The sequence below is a fragment of the Mobula birostris genome, chromosome 3 (assembly GCF_030028105.1).
Source record: "Mobula birostris isolate sMobBir1 chromosome 3, sMobBir1.hap1, whole genome shotgun sequence".
Lineage (NCBI taxonomy): Eukaryota > Metazoa > Chordata > Chondrichthyes > Myliobatiformes > Myliobatidae > Mobula > Mobula birostris.
The window spans coordinates 69,458,272-69,475,359 of NC_092372.1; the positions used below are offsets into that span (position 1 = coordinate 69,458,272).

General features: G+C 41.5%; 1 protein-coding gene across 5 annotated transcripts in view; it reads left to right on the forward strand.

The window, feature by feature from the left end:
* The first annotated feature begins 1,511 nt into the window (after positions 1-1,511).
* Positions 1,512-17,088, forward strand: part of pds5a (PDS5 cohesin associated factor A) — a 189,658-nt gene continuing 174,081 nt past the window's right edge. For 3 of the 5 annotated variants that reach the window (XM_072252835.1, XM_072252837.1, XM_072252838.1), the window contains exons 1-2: positions 1,512-1,642; positions 2,359-2,507. In XM_072252835.1, coding sequence (XP_072108936.1) covers positions 2,397-2,507 — 111 coding nt within the window. In that variant the 5' untranslated portion in view covers positions 1,512-1,642; positions 2,359-2,396. Of the gene's footprint in view, positions 1,643-2,355; positions 2,508-17,088 lie in introns of all 5 variants that reach the window. The other 2 variants (XM_072252836.1, XM_072252840.1) reach the window with 2 other exon arrangements.

Genomic DNA, 17,088 nt, shown 5'->3' on the forward strand with positions numbered 1-17,088 from the left:
AATAGACTGTGGTTAGCATGGTTTCCTCAATTGAAAGTTTTGCCTGACAAATCTGTTCGAATTCTTTTGAAGAAATAACAAGCAGGATAGACAAAGGAGAATCAGTTGATATTGTGTACTTGGATTTTCAGAAGGCCTTTAACCAGGTGCTACACATGAGACTGCTTAACAAGCTACGAGCCCATGGTATTACAGGAAAGATTCTAACATGGATAAAGCAGTGGCTGATCAGTAGGAGGCAAAGAGTGGGAATAAAGGGAGCCTTTTCTGGTTGGCTGCAGGTGACTAGTGGTGTTTCACATGATGCTGTATTGGGACCAATTCTTTTTTATGTCATATGTCAATGATTTAGATGATGGAATTGATGGCTTTATTGCAAAGTTTGCAGACAATATGAAGATTGGTGGAGGGGCAGATTGTTTTGAGGAAGCAGAGAGGCTACAGAAGGGGTTAGACAGATTAGGAGAATGGGCAAAGAAATGGCAGATGGAATACAGTGTTGGGAAATGTATGGTCATAAACTTTGGTAGAAGAAATGAAAGGTTTGATTATTTTCTAAATGGAGAAAAATCACAAAAAACTGAGATGGAAAGGGACCTGGGAGTCCTTGTGCAGGATTCCCTCAAGGTTAATTTATAGGTTGAGACGATGGTGAGGAAAACAAATACAATGTTAGCATTCATTTCAAGAGGACTAGAATTTAAAAGCAATGACATAACGTTGAAACTTTATAAAGCATTGGTGAGACCTCACTTGGGAGTATTGTGAGCAGTTTTGGGTGCCTTAACTTAGAAAGGATGTGCTGAAACTGGAGAGAGTTCAAAGCAGGTTCACAAAAATGATTCCAGGATTGGATGGCTTGTCATGAGGAATGTTTGATGACTCTAGGCCTGTATTCACTAGAATTCAGAAGAATGAGGGGTGACATCATTGAAACCTATTGAACGGTGAAAGGCCTTGATAGAGTGGATGTGGAGAAGACGTTTCCTATGGTGGAAGAGTCTAAGACCATTGGACATAGCCTCAGATTAGAGGAGCATCTATTTAGAATTGAGATAAGGAAGAATTTCTTTAACCATTGAGTGGTGAATCTGTGGAATTCTTTGCCACAGGCAGCTGTGGAGGCCAAGTCTATGTATATTTAAGGCAGAGGTTGAAAGTTTCTTGATTGGTCAGGGCACGAAGGGATGCAGGAAGCTGGCTGGAAATTGGGGTTGAGAGGAAGTTTGGATCAGCCGCGATGGAATGGCGGAGCAGACTCGATGGCCTAATACTGCTCCTATACCTTATGGTCTAAAAAGGGTTTAATCTGAAACGTTATAAAACCTCTTCACAGATTCTGTGTGATTTGGTCAATATTCGCGGCATTTTCTGATTGACAGGTGTCGCGGGCAGCGTATGCACATCCTGTCCTCTTCGATAGGTGCCGCTGTGTGGCTTTCGCTCGCTTTGGCCTGAACCGCATCCTGTTCCGCAGCTGGTGATCCTCCTGTACAGGTGGCGCTCTCCCTCTCGGGTCCTTGTGGCGCGTTGCGGCCGCTCTGTCCGTTGTTCCCTGGCGCTGTCCTGCTGCCGCTGCTCGGTGCGACTCTGCGAAACTACTGCTCCCTGGCTACCTGAGAGATCTAGTGAGATCCATGAGGTGAGTGCTGCTGCCATCGCCGGGAATAGGCACGCTAGGCCCGTCACAGGCCGTTTTCCTGCTCCCGCTCTCACCCCCGGATTAATTCAGAGCTCGAGAGGGACGGTGCGGGGAGTGAAGGCCAGGCCGAGCCGAACGGCCATTCCTTTTTTTAAAATACGATCCGCCGTGGGGATGCAAAGTTTTGAAGACAAAACAAGTCGGTGAATTAATCGGAAGTGTGCTTCGACCTGCTCCCTATTTATAGTAAATTGTGGCGGGATATTCGCGAGTATTTCCCCAATTCGTATACCCCTCCTTCCTCCGCGCCGCCATGAAGTTGTAAATAAATGAACGTTGTACAGGACCGGGATTGGAGAAGGTCTCCTGTAGCCGTCTTGAAGACGCTGTGTTGACGCTTGTACCCCAGCACCGAGGCCTAGTTTTCTAGGCCCTAAATACAGGCGGGTGGCGGGCGCGAGAACTTTTTTGTGGCTGCGGGTTGGGCGCATGTTGTGGTTGCTATTTGTTTTTTTTCCCCTGCAAAAACTCAAATAACCTCTTATGGAGTTCCCATATCTGGTCATTTGAACGAGGATATCTTTTGAGATAGGAAGCAGTTTGTGGGTCCGCTCTGTAACTATTTTGTGTTTGAATTATTGTTTAATTCTGGTAAAGAGTGCAGAGAGGGTAAGAAAGCTTTTGGGTAACATTTTAAACTTGTGTTTGACCAGCAGAGGCCGGTAGTGATCTACAGAAAGGGAAAAATCGAAGGATGGCTTTCCCACAGCCAAAACCTGCGGATGGAAAAATCATCATCTACCCTCCTGGTGTTAAGGAAATTACTGATAAAATATCCAATGATGAATTGGTCAAAAGGCTAAAGGTATAGTCAGGAGCTTCTGCGTCTATTTTAAAACCAACGTTTGTAGACTATGTTTCCTAAAAGACACTTTGGTTTAAGGGGTAAATGAGCATAGGGAATGTTAGAAAATTCAATCAGGCTGTTCAAAGATCTGTGAAGAATTTAACATAAGTGTTTATCTCCCTTTCTGCTTACAATTATATTTAAAGTATTTATATTATCTGTGCAATTTCATTGAGTGATTTGATTAATGTAACTTGTGAGATATTCTTGGTGTTACATTTCTGGAATACAACGAAAGTATTTCATTAATGTTCTGATGATGGGGCTTGATCTAAAATGTCAACTGTTTGTTCTCATCTGTAGACTTGTAGTTCCTCCAGCATCTTGTGTGTGTTGCTCAAAATTTCCAACATCTCTAGAGTCACTTTATTTCATAAATGTTACTTGGCAAAACTTGGTGCAGTCACAGGTGTGAGAACAGGTGACTAAGTTTGCCACAGAGGTAGGTTTTAAGAAACCTCACAGAAGAGGAAGGTGAAATGGAATGGTTTATGAGGGAATTACAGAGATTAGGGCTTTGTTGCCTTAACATGCAGGTATCAGTAATGGAGAAATTAAAAATCAGTTGTTCATCTATGCTAATTTGGAGATCATATGTTGTGAGGAGGTAAGGTCCATTGCAGTAGTTGTTTTCAGAGAGTGATTACTAGGTGGAAATCTGAAATATGCTTATATGCTTTCTGTGTGTACAAAATGCTGAGTATTTCTACAATTTTGTTGTTAGTAAAGTAGGCTGAAACAGTAGTTACATTGGGTTAAGGAGGGGAAAGTTGGGCCCATGAAAGGATTTTAAACATTTTAAAACAGGCATGGCATTGCCAGAGGCAATATTAGTCAGTGAGCTTATGGGAGATGGGGCGTGATGTGGGTTTGTATGTGGGCAGCAAAGCCTACAAGTTTATAGTCGGGGCGATTGTGGTTGATTAACTCAATGTATATTGCAAATTCACATCTAAAGATTTAAAAAAACGCATGGATATTTTCGATAATGTGAATATTTTAAAGTTGGTGAGATATGGAGGAAATACGTATGTTAAATTTATTTTGCCATTAGTCTACAAACTAAATTTTGCACCGAAAATTTTATCAGTTCAAAGTTTCTTTTTCTGTTAAAAAAAATTCCTTTGCTACTTGTATATAAGAAAAAGGACGGAACTGAACTTGCCAGCAATTTTACCCAAGCCCCAAATTTTAGGCTGAAACCCTGATTTAAGTTCTGAAAAATTATTCTTTTAGATCTGGTAATATTCTAACTAAGTTGCATAGATAGTAGTGGAATTGAGGACGTGGAGATTTTTTTAGTGTATTACTATATTGAAAGACTAAGGTTATTCCTTCATTTAATTCAGAATTGTTGCTGCTGACTAACTTTGATATGAGATTGCCAGTATTTATGTTTTGATTTTGTCTTGTATATCAAAGTAGAGATTGTGATATTGTGACTTTCTATCAAATAGAATTCAAATTTCTGTTGATGTTTCCTAGTATTATTTATTTTCACTACTTGTGTTGTATAAACTGTTTTGCCAGTAATTTTGTAAGGATAGCATAGTGGCACAACCAACAGAGCTACTGCTTTACAGCTTCAGTGACCTAGGCTCAATCCTGACTTGAGGCTGTGTGATATTGGCACTTTCTTGTTACCATGTGGGTTAGTCCCACAGGCCAAAAGATCTGTGAGTTGGAGGGTAACTTGTCCATAGAGTGTAGATGATTGATAAAATCTGGGGGGAATTAGGGAGAATAAAGTAGGAATAGTGTAAAAAGGTAGCCTAGCAGTTAGCGTGACGTTAATTGTAAATTGTCCCATGATTAGTTTGTTAAATCGGGTTGCTTGGAAGTGTGGTTCAAAGGATTGGAAGGGCCTATCGCTAAATAAGTAAATAGTGAACGCTTGATGCTCGGCACAGACACCAGGCCAAAGCACCTGTTTCCGTGTTGTTTGTCTCTGACTCTCTATGACCTTGATTATATTCAGTGCTCATTTTATTAACTTCGAATTATTATGTGATAAGTGTATTGAAAATAATTTTGTTCTATTGAGTTGTTTGAAAAATTGGAAAACATTGTGAAACTTGCTTTATGCTCTCTAGTTGTTCATAACTTATGCTTGATAATTGTGTTGTCTTAAGCTGTGCTTAAGAACCAGCTGCACTCCTTGGCCATTGGTTCTTGTTCTTCCACAAGAACCAGAGTGATACTGCTCAATGGTAGGGTGTGGCTGCTTCATTCTCCCTCCAGGCACTAACCTTCAGTCTGATCTAATTCTGATGACAGAACAAACCAATTCACACATTTTCATCATTTTATCTGCTGTTTAATTGGAACTGGCACAGTCCGAAGCATCCTGATCATTCCACGTGCTGTTCTTCACTCCACAGCAGATCTATTGGTGGTTGCTTTCACTGTATTTTCTGTAGATTTAGATAACATCAGAGTATTTATATAATGTCTTAATATGATAAATCAGGTACATTTTGAATCTTCTACTATTGCCTTGAGTGTCTTGAAGATCTTCAGCTGGATATGGTATTTTACACTCTGACTGACCAAAACTATAGTTGGTAGTTGCTTGATTTCCTCTAAACTTCAGGAGTTTATGTCACCTGTGGACTTAATGCTGTAAATGTGAAGTTTATGTCCTGTGATTCAGTGACTCTTCTAGTGATTTGCTGCTGTTTGGCTCGGCTTAGCAACCAATATTTTACTGCATCAAGGCGTTAGTTCAAAGTTGCTTGATTAAACTGTTTTTCAAAATATAATAGGTTCAATAGGTACATTTAATGTCAGAGAAACATTAAATCCTGAAATCATTTTTCTTTGCAAACATCCTCAAAAACAGCAGAGTGTCCCAGAGAATGAATAACAGTTAAATCCCAAAGTCCCCCCAGTTTTCCCTCCCATGCACAAGCAGCAGCAGCAAGGTAACGATCCCTCCCCCCAACCACCAATGAAAAAGCATCAGCGCCCTCCAACGAGCACTCAAGCATGCAGCAAAGCATCAATAAAGAGAGACTTGCAGTACCCCAAAGACTACTCGTTCACCCAGTAATTCGGCATACCACAGGCTCTCTCTCTTCCTAATAAGGGGAAAAAGGTGTCCCTGTTTCACAGCGAGAGGGGAGGCGTTACAAACAATTTACTGATTTATGATGTTAAAAGCCTGTTGCGTCACTTTTTCCAAACTCTGTTTCCAGAGAATCGGCCCAAGAAAGGCTAAGGTCTCTGGACACACAGCTCCGATGTTCCGTGCACTCCTGTGACAGCTCATTTGTGCACCGGCCTTGAAACAGTCGGTTTTCAGGGTCACGAAAATCCAGTACCCTGAAGGCGCACTAGTCTTCCAGGTCGCATCCTTGGCATATCAAAAAGCAGCTGGCTATGAGGGCCTGAGAACGGGTTCCATTCCTGCAAAGAACCTAAGTCAGAGTGTAACTCCAGGTCAAGGTCTTCGAAAGAACCTTGAAAAGGTGGGAAAAAAAGATACGAAAGATAGAAATAGAGCTGTTTCCGAAGATTCAAGCAAAGGAGTTTAGCGCCATCTTAACCGTACAGCTCCCGCTTCGATATTAACCCATTAGACCATGAGATGTAGGAGTAGAAATGGGTCATTTGGCCCATCGGGTCTGCCCTCCTACTCAATCATGGCTGATTTTTTTTTCAACTCCATTCATAGTCATAGTCATACTTTATTGATCCCGGGGGAAATTGGTTTTCGTTACAGTTGCACCATAAATAAAAAATAGTAATAGAACCATAAATAGTTAAATAGCAATATGTAAATTATGCCAGGAAATAAGTCCAGGACCAGCCTATTGGCTCAGGGTGTCTGACCCTCCAAGGGAGGAGTTGTTAAGTTTGATGGCCACAGGCAGGAATGACTTCCTACGATGCTCTGTGCTGCATCTCGAAGGAATGAGTCTCTGGCTGAATGTACTCCTGTGCCCACCCAGTACATTATGTAGTGGATGGGAGACATTGACCAAGATGGCATGAAACTTAGACAGCATCCTCTTTTCAGACACCATCGTGAGAGAGTGCAGTCCCATCCCTACGACATCACTGGCCTTACGAATGAGTTTGTTGATTCTGTTGGTGTCTGCTACCCTCAGCCTGCTGCCCCAGCACACAACAGCAAACATGATAGCACTGGCCACCACAGACTCATAGAACATCCTCAGCATCGTCCGGCAGATGTTAAAGGACCTCAGTCTCCTCAGGAAATGGAGGCGGCTCTGACCCTTCTTGTAGATAGCCTCAGTGTTCTTTGACCAGTCCAGTTTATTGTCAATTCGTATCCCCAGGTACCGGTAATCCTCCACCATGTCCACACTGACCCCCTGGATGGAAACAGGGGTCACCGGTACCTTAACTCTCCTCAGGTCTACAACCAGCTCCTTAGTCTTTTTTCACATTAAGCTGCAGATAATTCTGCTCACACCCTGTGACAAAGTTTCCTACCGTAGACCTGTACTCAACCTCATCTCCCTTGCTGATGCATCCAACTATGGCAGAGTCATCCGAAAACTTCTGAAGGTGACAAGACTCTGTGCAGTAGTTGAAGTCCGAAGTGTAAATGGTGAAGAGAAAGGGAGACAAGACAGTCCCCTGTGGAGCCCCAGTGCTGCTGATCACTCTGTCAGACACACAGTGTTGCAAGCACGCGTGCTGTGGTCTGTCAGTCAGGTAATCAAGAATCCATGATACCAGGGAAGCATCCACCTGCATCGCTGTCAGCTTCTCCCCCAGCAGAGCAGGGTGGATGGTGTTGAACGCACTGGAGAAGTCAAAAAACATGACCCTCACAGTGCTCGCTGGCTTGTCCAGGTGGGCATAGACACGGATCAACAGGTAGACGTTTCCAGCCCGAAATGTCGACTCATCGTTTCCACTGACGCTGCCCGACCTGCTGAATTCCTCTAGCGTTTTGTGAGTGTTGCTTAACTCTACAGTATCACTTCCCCGGCTGAAGAAATTCCTTTTCAGTTTTAAAGGGATATCTGTTTATTCTGAGGCAGTGCCCTCAGATCCTAGCTCTCCTATTAAAGCAAATTTCCTCTCCATGTCTACTCTATCCAGGACTTTCAATATTTCTAGTAATCCTAGAAACTAGTTTTCAGTTGTCTTGGGCCTCTTTGACAGGAGGTCAAGATCACATTCTGTCAAGTCTTGTGGTACCTGTGATGCATTGCCCAATTCCCAGAGGCACCTCCCATTCAATGGGAATGGAAGAAAGTTATCCTCAAACCCATATGTGACTGTCAGAGAGAGATTTAATTGTGAACTTCAATGTTGTTTAATCCGCTCCAATGAGGAGATGCTGCGTATAATTGTGTCTCTGAAGTAAGATGCAAAAAAAAGCCTCTTATTTTTGTTAAGCTTTTTGGAAATTTTTGCTGCAGCTTGTTCTTGACTCATTGAGTCTCCCTGCCTTGCCAATCTGGCTTGAATCTACACAATACCTTGCCTCTTGAGTTTTAGTGTTTTCACTTTGTTTCACTGTGCTCGTGTTACCCCGAATCTAACAAAAAGATGAAAATACTTTGTGTTAATTTTGTTGTATTTTAGCAAATGTGCATAAACTGAAATTGTTTACCTTCTTTGGAGCTATTTCACTCAGTGGAAATGAATACAATTAATGAACCTTTTTCTGTCTGATTTCCCAGATTAGTTGCTGGAAACTGCAAGAAAATAGTAGCCTGCCACCTGATTCATAAAATATCATTTGAATGACTGCAGTGATTCGGGGTCTATGTTAATAATCGTTTTGGCTTATACTTCAATAAGATCACCTGACATTCTTCAAAATTACAGTGAGCATCGGCCGTACTAATTTAGTCTTTTCCCAGAATACAAGCTCTTCACCCTAGGAATCATCTTGTAACACTTTTGTAAACTGTGTCAATGCCTTTTGTAGTTGATTCAATATTTCCTTCCTTTTATAATCTATTCCCCTTGCAATGAGACCAGCATTCTGTTTGTCTATCTTATTATCACTATATGGTGGTGCGCACTCTTCCTCACAACAGCATTCTTTTCGAAGAAAAACAGCCCTACCAAAGTTCCCAAATTTCCTCTGTTGCATTTTTTTTTGCTTTAATCATCTATAGTATGCACTTGTTTAGCTTCCGTGTCCTTTTCATAATTTGCTTTCCTACCTAACTTTGTACTTGTGAGCAAAGATAATGTAGAGTTAAGGCCCTTTCATGGATGAAGCTAACAAGTTAACCAGTAAATCAGAACTCTTAATTATTTTTCTTTTGTAGATTAATTTTCATACAAATACATATGTGATTTACTGGAATTCACAGTACAGATTGGTACCTTTAATAAAGACATACTCCATTTATTTTGAAGTCTGTGCTTGGAAACACATATGTACAAGTAAATTGCTGTGGCCTATGCTGGATACAGAGTAGATCCTTTATCTTGTAGATGTGTTGAAGATCAGTTTATGTTTAAATGAGCAGGCTTAGAATCGAAGATACATACAGTACATAAATGGGCCCTTATAACCACCTCATCCAAAGCAACTGTGATGCCTATTTATGTTAATCCCATCTGCCCTCATTACATGTGTGATGATCTGTTCCAAGTACCTGTGCAAACGCCTTTCAAACATTAATAATATTTACGTCCTCTGGCAACTTTTCCCAAATATTCATCATCTTCTGTTTGGGGAAAAGCTCAGCCCTTCCCCCCACCACCCCGCTCTGGAACTCTGTAACAGTAATCCTCCGGTTTCATACTCCACTGCTCTGGGAAGGTTCTATCTATTGTGCTTCTAATAATATAAGACTCCATAAAGTCGCTATGTTCCAGTGAGAATAAACCCAACTAATCTCATTTCTATAACTACAATGCTCCATTCCAGGCAGCATCTGGTAAAATCACTTCTACACTTTCTCTTGCTACTAAATCCTTCCTGTTATGTGGTGATCTTAAGAGGTGGTCTAACCAGTGTTTTATGCAACTGCAACATGATGTTTCAACTCTCATACTTGGTGTCTCTGTCTATAAAGGTAAACATACTGAAGGCTTCTCGTGCTACCCTGATCACTTGTGTTGCCACTTTCAGGAGCTATGTGCTCCTATAGGCCTCTCTATACATCCATGCTCCTAAGGTCCCTGACACTTTCTGATTGCATTCAGTATTTCACTCAGCTGATCCATATTCTGCTTTATCTTTAAACCTTTGTTATCTGCATTCCACCAATTCTTGTGTCATCTGTAAACTTGCTAATCATGTCCCTTACATTCTCATCGAAGTCGTATCTATATACAAGTCCCAGGAGCAATCCCTGCAGTCCCAGCATTCATTGCATGTGAGACCCAATTCTAATGCAGGTTAAATTTGTGCTTATTTAAGAGATTATGCCAAGGAATTTTAGCTGCATCCACAAACATTTATTTATATTGTGCATTTTGTTCTGGGTTTTAATGAGGATTCTAACTTTTTTTTCCCCCAAACTCACTGTTAAAAAGAGAAATTATCTTCCATATAGCATCTTTTACAAAAGGTTTTGGCATGTTCCTGTTGGATTCTGATGTTTTAATCCAAGGTTCTTTCCAGAGTCAGGAAAGAGGCACATAACTTTTTGCTTCACGACCGTTTTATTAAGCGTTAATGGAGCAAAGGGAGATGAAAATGTTCTGTTATAGACTAATTGAAGAGGGGGACAGGCAACGTGTATCAACTCTTTTATACTACAAAGCTAAGGAAAATTCTGTTTGAATTCACGGATAAGAGTCAACCAAGAGAAGCTTCAGAACTTTCCAGAATCATACATGTATAACTACTAGGGAACACATTGAGGTCTTCTGTTGGTAGGACTCAACCATACATATTGCGTCCTAGCTATCTACGTGATATGCTAGTCAGGGTATTACAACAAGGAGAGCAAGCTATTGCCCGTACAGCAGGCTCCCTCTCCACACAACTGATGAATCCAAAGGAATGGCGGAGACTGATGCAGTTTGGTACCAGTGGCATTGCAGAAATTGCCATTCAGCATTGAATTTAACGAAGGATTGCCCTAGGGATTTCAGCTCCGGATTTTTCTTCTGATTTACTCCGGAAGCCTTCGCCATGCGAGGGAATAGCCGTAAGATAGTGGAGGTTTGAGATCAGAGTTTTCCTTCTAGATGATCTACCAACCATGCTAGCAAGACCCATCTGCCTGAAGTGACTGGTTTTAAGGAGCCAGTAACCATCTTTGCCTTTCTGAAAGTAGAAACGGTTCCACTGGCTTAGTAGCTAAGCCACACATGAAGGCCGGGAGCTGAATTTGGTTGTCAGAGGCTATTTGAGATGCACACCATTGGGCATATTTAACAGGTAGTGGGTGCTTATTCTCACTCTCTCTCCTGGCTATGACTACCTTAAGGAACCATATACACTGAACGACTGCATATACATACTGTGGCCACTAGGAAGCAGACTACACAGTTACATGTATATAAAATACAAGCAGACAAATAATTGTTAAACTGCAAAGAAAATAAGTCTAAAAATACGATGCAAACCAACAATGTCCCCTTTGATGCTAAATCACACATTTAGAATCATAACTTCTGAAAATTCAGACACAGAGGTACTCGTATCTATAAAATCTAAAATCAAGAACTACCTGTTAAGATATATCAAAGGCTATATATTCTTCAGCATATTCATAGGATTATATCATTGTAGGGTAGATTATCAGGCACAGTTAGGGGAGATTGAACTACACCCTATCCTCGTTATATGCGGAGGATATGTTCCTCGCACTCGACACGTAACGTGAATAATTATTTAAATAGAGAAAATAGGGATGCGTTCAGAGAACTTCCTAAGTATGTTTTATCTGTAATTTATTCACATTTTCATACCAATATGACACAAATGCAGTACCACAAGACAACATTTGTATTAGATTTCATCAATTTCAGGTAATATTCAATGTAATAAATCAAAGAAAGTTAACATCCTCGGGTGTACAGTACTCACCAACAGAGGCAGGTGTGTTCGCTCCGGGAGATGAGTGGTTGTTGTGGTGTCGGGCAGCTTTACATGGATAAGGTGGATGGTTGTGGTTGTCAGGATCATAACAAGCACAGCAAGGGGTGAAGGAAGACTCACAGAACTCTTAGAACTGCCAGCAGCAGGAGATGACACTGATTTGAAGAAAGTGGTGAGGGTTGTTTGCTTGGCAGCATTTTGTTTTTCAGCATAAATTTGCTTGTAGGGAAGAAGGGTTGATGGCAGGGACAGGGTTGACTGAAATGCTGACTCCGATCTAAACTTGGGTCCATGTTCATCGCCATTTGTGCCAAGTGTTCCGACTTCCACCATTCCCTCACCGTTGGTAAACTCCCGGGGTTGCTTGCAGCATCTGAGAGATAGTTCACCGTAAAAAAAAATACGTACGCCTTGAATGTGGATCACACCTTGGTCGAGTGGTTGAATCAGCGATGTGTTAGGTGGCAGGAAATGCACGGTTATGTTACAATGAATGCTGTCCAAATGTTTAGGATGGTCTGGCGCATTGTCAAGCAACAAAAGTTTAAAGGCAAGATTCTGTTCCCAGCAGTAGCGTCCCAGAGCTGTGTTACCTTCAGCTGATGCCGCCCTGTTTATAATTTCCACCTTTTTGTCAAGTGTTAAAGTGGTTCTCTGCCGCTCGGCTGATGGCCCAGGACATGACATCGGACGCTTAGGAGGCATAGTTAAATATTTCAAGCACAAAATCACTGCACCTTAGGTGAAACCAACAAAAGTTTACGAGCGCAAGATTGCGCATCCACACCTTGCCAAAGCCAATGCGAGACTGGCTGGAGTTACATTGTGAGGTGCGTGCACCTGACTTGTATTGGCGGGAAAGTGGTGCCTGTCGTCCCAACAGTGAGACTGTGAGGTGCGTGCACCTGACTTGTACTGGCGGGAAAGCGGTGCTTCTCATCCCAACAGTGAGATTGTGAGGCGTGCGCACATGACTTGTATTAGCGGGAAAGCAGTGCTCCTCTCATAACTGAGTTTTGGACACATATAAGGAGAAGTTGGTAGAAATAGGTTCCTCGCATAACTGTGAATCCGCATTGTCTGAAGACACATATGACGAGGATAGGGTGTGTTCTATTAATGATTGCCCTTAAACAAATAAAAAAAGATGTAAATAGTGATAAGGCGCATTAGAATGCATAATATGATTCATAATATTTGTAACCCCAGTTTCGGACACTTAAATGAATCTAGTCAAGGAAATCCCATCCATCAGATTGATGCATTTTAACTGCTGCTTTACATATATGATCAACCAAATCAGTTATGTCTTCAGGCTCATAAGTACAGCACTCCTTCCCAATAACTGCACATGTTTTTTCTCTCCCCCCCCCCCCCCCCCGGAGAAGATTTAATGCCAAATGATTTTGAAGGACCATCTTCTGCATGGCGACCGCTTATGTTGCTATTTTTCCCAAGGCATCAGCAGTGTCATTTCTATCCCTTTCCAAGGCTGCAGCAGCATTTTCAATCTCTTTTTCCTCCTTGTAACATCATAAAATGGGAATAAAGTTGTTGCAAAACCATCTTCTTCTGAAATGTCTCGTTTACTTCTAGATGCAGGAGATCAGGTAGGTGTGTGTGTGTGTGTCATGGCAGAGAAAACATACCTTTATTAAGATCCTAAGCAATTATGTGACAGGGAGGTATAAACTCCATTTCTGCACATGAAGTACATAATGTTACATGACAATACAGTATGTATTGGGCACCACCATAGCACAGGCAGTTGGCACGTCGCTGTTACAGCTTGGGGTGTTCCGGGTTTCAGAGTTTAATTCTGGTGTTCTGTAAGGAGTCTCTGTATGTCCTCCCCATGTATTGTGTGGGTTTTTTTTCCGGGACCTCTGGTTTCTGCCCACAGTCCAAAGACGTGCTGGGTAGGTTAATTGGTCTTTTTAAGTTCTCCGTGATTAGGTTAGGATTAATTGGGTTTGTCGGGTGTTGCTGGGTGGCGTGGCTTGAAGGGCCTATTCCACACTGTATCACTAAGTATATAAATTCTTATTAATTGACAGGAGCTTTGTTGAATTACAATATTTCTCTGATGTGTATCGTCAATGAAAATTTCAGAGTCATTACCCCATTTAAGGCAGTGTAAACTGTAAGTGAATGAGCTATGCCCTACTGAGATGGTATCTTCTGAACTTAAACAAAATGTAACTTTAAATGTGAATAATGAAAAGACTGAATAGTTTTGTCATGAATATTAGATGCAGATATAGAGATATCTCATTACATAAGTGATCCAATGTGTGGGGCATGATCATCGTATATTTCTGTCTTCCTTGAAAATAATGAATCATAGGCACGATCTCAACATCATCATTGCTGGAATGTTTAAGAAAGTTGCATGTTAGTTCTGGGTCTGAAGTAATGCCTAGCATTGGGGAATATTATTGTGTGCAGTATATATTGACATACAGAACAGCATCAACAAATTCATGTGCTATTCGCAAGTATACATTGAGTCATTTCAATTGGTACAGTGTGAGTAGGAAAAATTAGCAAAAATATAACAACAAATAATAGTCGAATAAGCTTCATAATGTCCAGTAGTTATTGACTTACTCAAAGTCTTTTGGTTGGTCAGTGATGTGCTTGCTGTAGTCTAGCAGTGTAGGCAGTGGGTCAAGAGGTTACTAGCATGTTAACCACAGTACTTGTCCTCATCAGGTACTACTTCAGCTCACTTACAGTGGCTGGTGTGTATCCACTTACTTTTACCTTCTACTTTTACCAGTAAGTTGGTAATTAACGGCACTTGGTAAAGACCTTCCCAGCGAGCTCCCAATGGATCCTTACGTGGTTTTAATCAGGAATCGGGGTGTGTCCTCCTCCTGCCGTATCACTCCAAGGGGCAGAAACCTGTTGAAAAACAGTCTGGACAGCTTGGGTTGATTTAAAAGATAACTAAGCTCTCTGCCATAATGTGGCTATCAGCCTTACTGAAATCGAGGGCTCCCAGCAGGACATAGGACTCCCTGTTATCACCTGAAATTGACTTAATTTAGTTTTCTTTTTGTGGTGCTCTGATGCTACACATTAGGAAGAGCCATAGGCCATGGTATGTCTTGCATATGATACTTAGCGCTCTTTGATGGTTCCATTCATTTATTCGACTTGTCCTGATGACTCTGGGTGATATGGGTGATGAAAAGACCATTCAATGTTCATCAATTGACATAATTCCTAATGAAGACTCCAAGTAAAATGTGTTCCTTGGTCAGCGTTGATGTGAGATGGCAAATTGCCACCTAGGAATATAGTTCTTGATCAGTTTTTGCTGTGTGTGTGGGGGGGGGGGCAGTGGCCTCTTTGCTAGAATAGCTTCCACCCATCTTGAAGACTTGTTCACTCTTACCAGTAGTACATCTGAGAATCCTTGACACTTGGCAAAGAAATGTAGTTGACATGTCACACATCTTCCAAGCGTTTGTCAGGCTTGTGTCCTGATCTTCAGAATCAGGTTTATAATCACCGGCGTGTGACATGAAATTTGTTAACTTAGCAGCAGCAGTCCAATGCAATACATAATATAGAAAAACACACACAAAATAAAATAATAAATAAGTAAATCAGTTACCATATACATATATTGAATAAACTAAAATTGTGCAAAAAACAGAAATACTATATTAAAAATCTAAAGTAGTGTTCAATGTCCATTTAGGATTTCGATGGCGGAGGGGAAGAAGCTGTTTCTGAATCGCTGAGGTTGTGCCTTCAGGCTTCTCTACCTCCTACCTGATGATAGCAGTGAGAAAAGGGCATGCCCTGGGTATTGGAGGTCCTTAGTAATGGACTCTGCCTTTCTGAGACACTGCTCCTTGAAGATATCCTGGGTACTTTGTAGGCTAGTACCCAAGATGGAGTCGACTAAATTTACAACCCTCACCAGCTTCTTTCAGTCCTGTGCAGTAGCGCCCCCCCCCCCCCACCCCATACCAGACGGTGATGCAGCCTGTCAGAATGCTCTCCATGGTACAGTTCTTGAGTATTTATTAACATACCAAATCTCTTCAAACTTCTAATACAGCTGCTGTCTTGTCTCCTTTATAACTGCATTGATATGTTGGGACCAGGTTAGGTCCTCAGAGATCTTGACACTCAGGAACTTGAAACTGCTCACTCTCTCCACCTCTGATCCTTCTGTGAGGATTAGTATGTGTTCCTTTGTATTACCCTTCCGGAAGTCCACAATCAGTTCTTTCGTCTTACTGACGTTGAGTGCCAGCTTGTTGCTGCGACTCCACTAGTTGGCATACCTCACTCTGTATGTTCTCCGGTCCCCACCTGAGATTCTACCAACAATGGTTGAATCATCAGCAAATTTATAGATGGTATTTGAGCTATGCCTAGCCACACAGACATGGGTATATAAAGAGTAGAGCAGTGGGCTAAGCACTCAACCCTGAGGTGCACCAGTGTTGATCATCAGCGAGGAGGATATGTTATCACCAATCCGCACAGATTGTCATCTTCCGGTTAGGAACTAGAGGATCTAATTGCAGAGGGAGGTACAGAGGCCCAAGTTCTGCAACTTCTTAATCAGGATTGTGGGAATGATGGAATGATGGTATTAAATGCTGAGCTATAGTCGATGAACAGCATCCTGACATGGGTGTTGGTGTTATTCAGGTGTCTAAAGCCGTTGAAGAGCCATTGAGATTACATCTCCTGTTGATCTATTGTGGCGATAGGCAAATTGCAATGGGTCCAGGTCCTTGCTGAGGCAGGAGCTCATTCTAGTCATGACCAACCTCTCAAAGCATTTTGTCACTGTAGATGTGAGTGCTACCGGGCGACCGTCATTAACACAGCTCACAGTATTCTTCTTAGGCACTGGTAAAAATTTTGCCTTCTTGAAGCAAGGAATCTTCGGATTCTACCATCAGGAGAATCTATCCATCATGTTTTTCATTCCAATGTTTCATAGGCTTCCTTATGTGCCAGATAAGGAAGCAATGTTGCTGGAGCCACTAGTCTATGACGAGTGCCATATCTCCATATTCCATCATTGCTTAACTTCCCACCTTTCTCCATCCAGAGCCATTTTCCCAGGGAGAGTGTTGAGCTTGCATCTCTGGAATATTTTGTATGTTCACCTGTAATACAAAATTCATTTTTGTTTCCATAATTTCATTCACTGGGTTCACTGTATATGTTCTTAGTACTTTTATTTATTTTACTTCTTCCCCCACCCCTCTGTTTTGCAATTCAAATGATATTTTATGAATCTTTTTGTCAGACTACTAGTTTCTTGTAGTTTCCAGCAACTAAGCTGGGAAATCAGACAAAAAAGGTTCATTAATTGCATTCATTTCCACTGAGTGATATAGCTCCAGAGAAGGTAAGCAATTTCAGTTTTCCTTTAAATCTTCCTTTAAAAGGAAACTAACTGGAATTAATTGAAGGAGGCTTAGTTATTTGCTCAGTAGTTGGCTCTTTTAGCAGAAAAGGCTTCAAATTGAATTAACTGCAATATTTTATATAGTA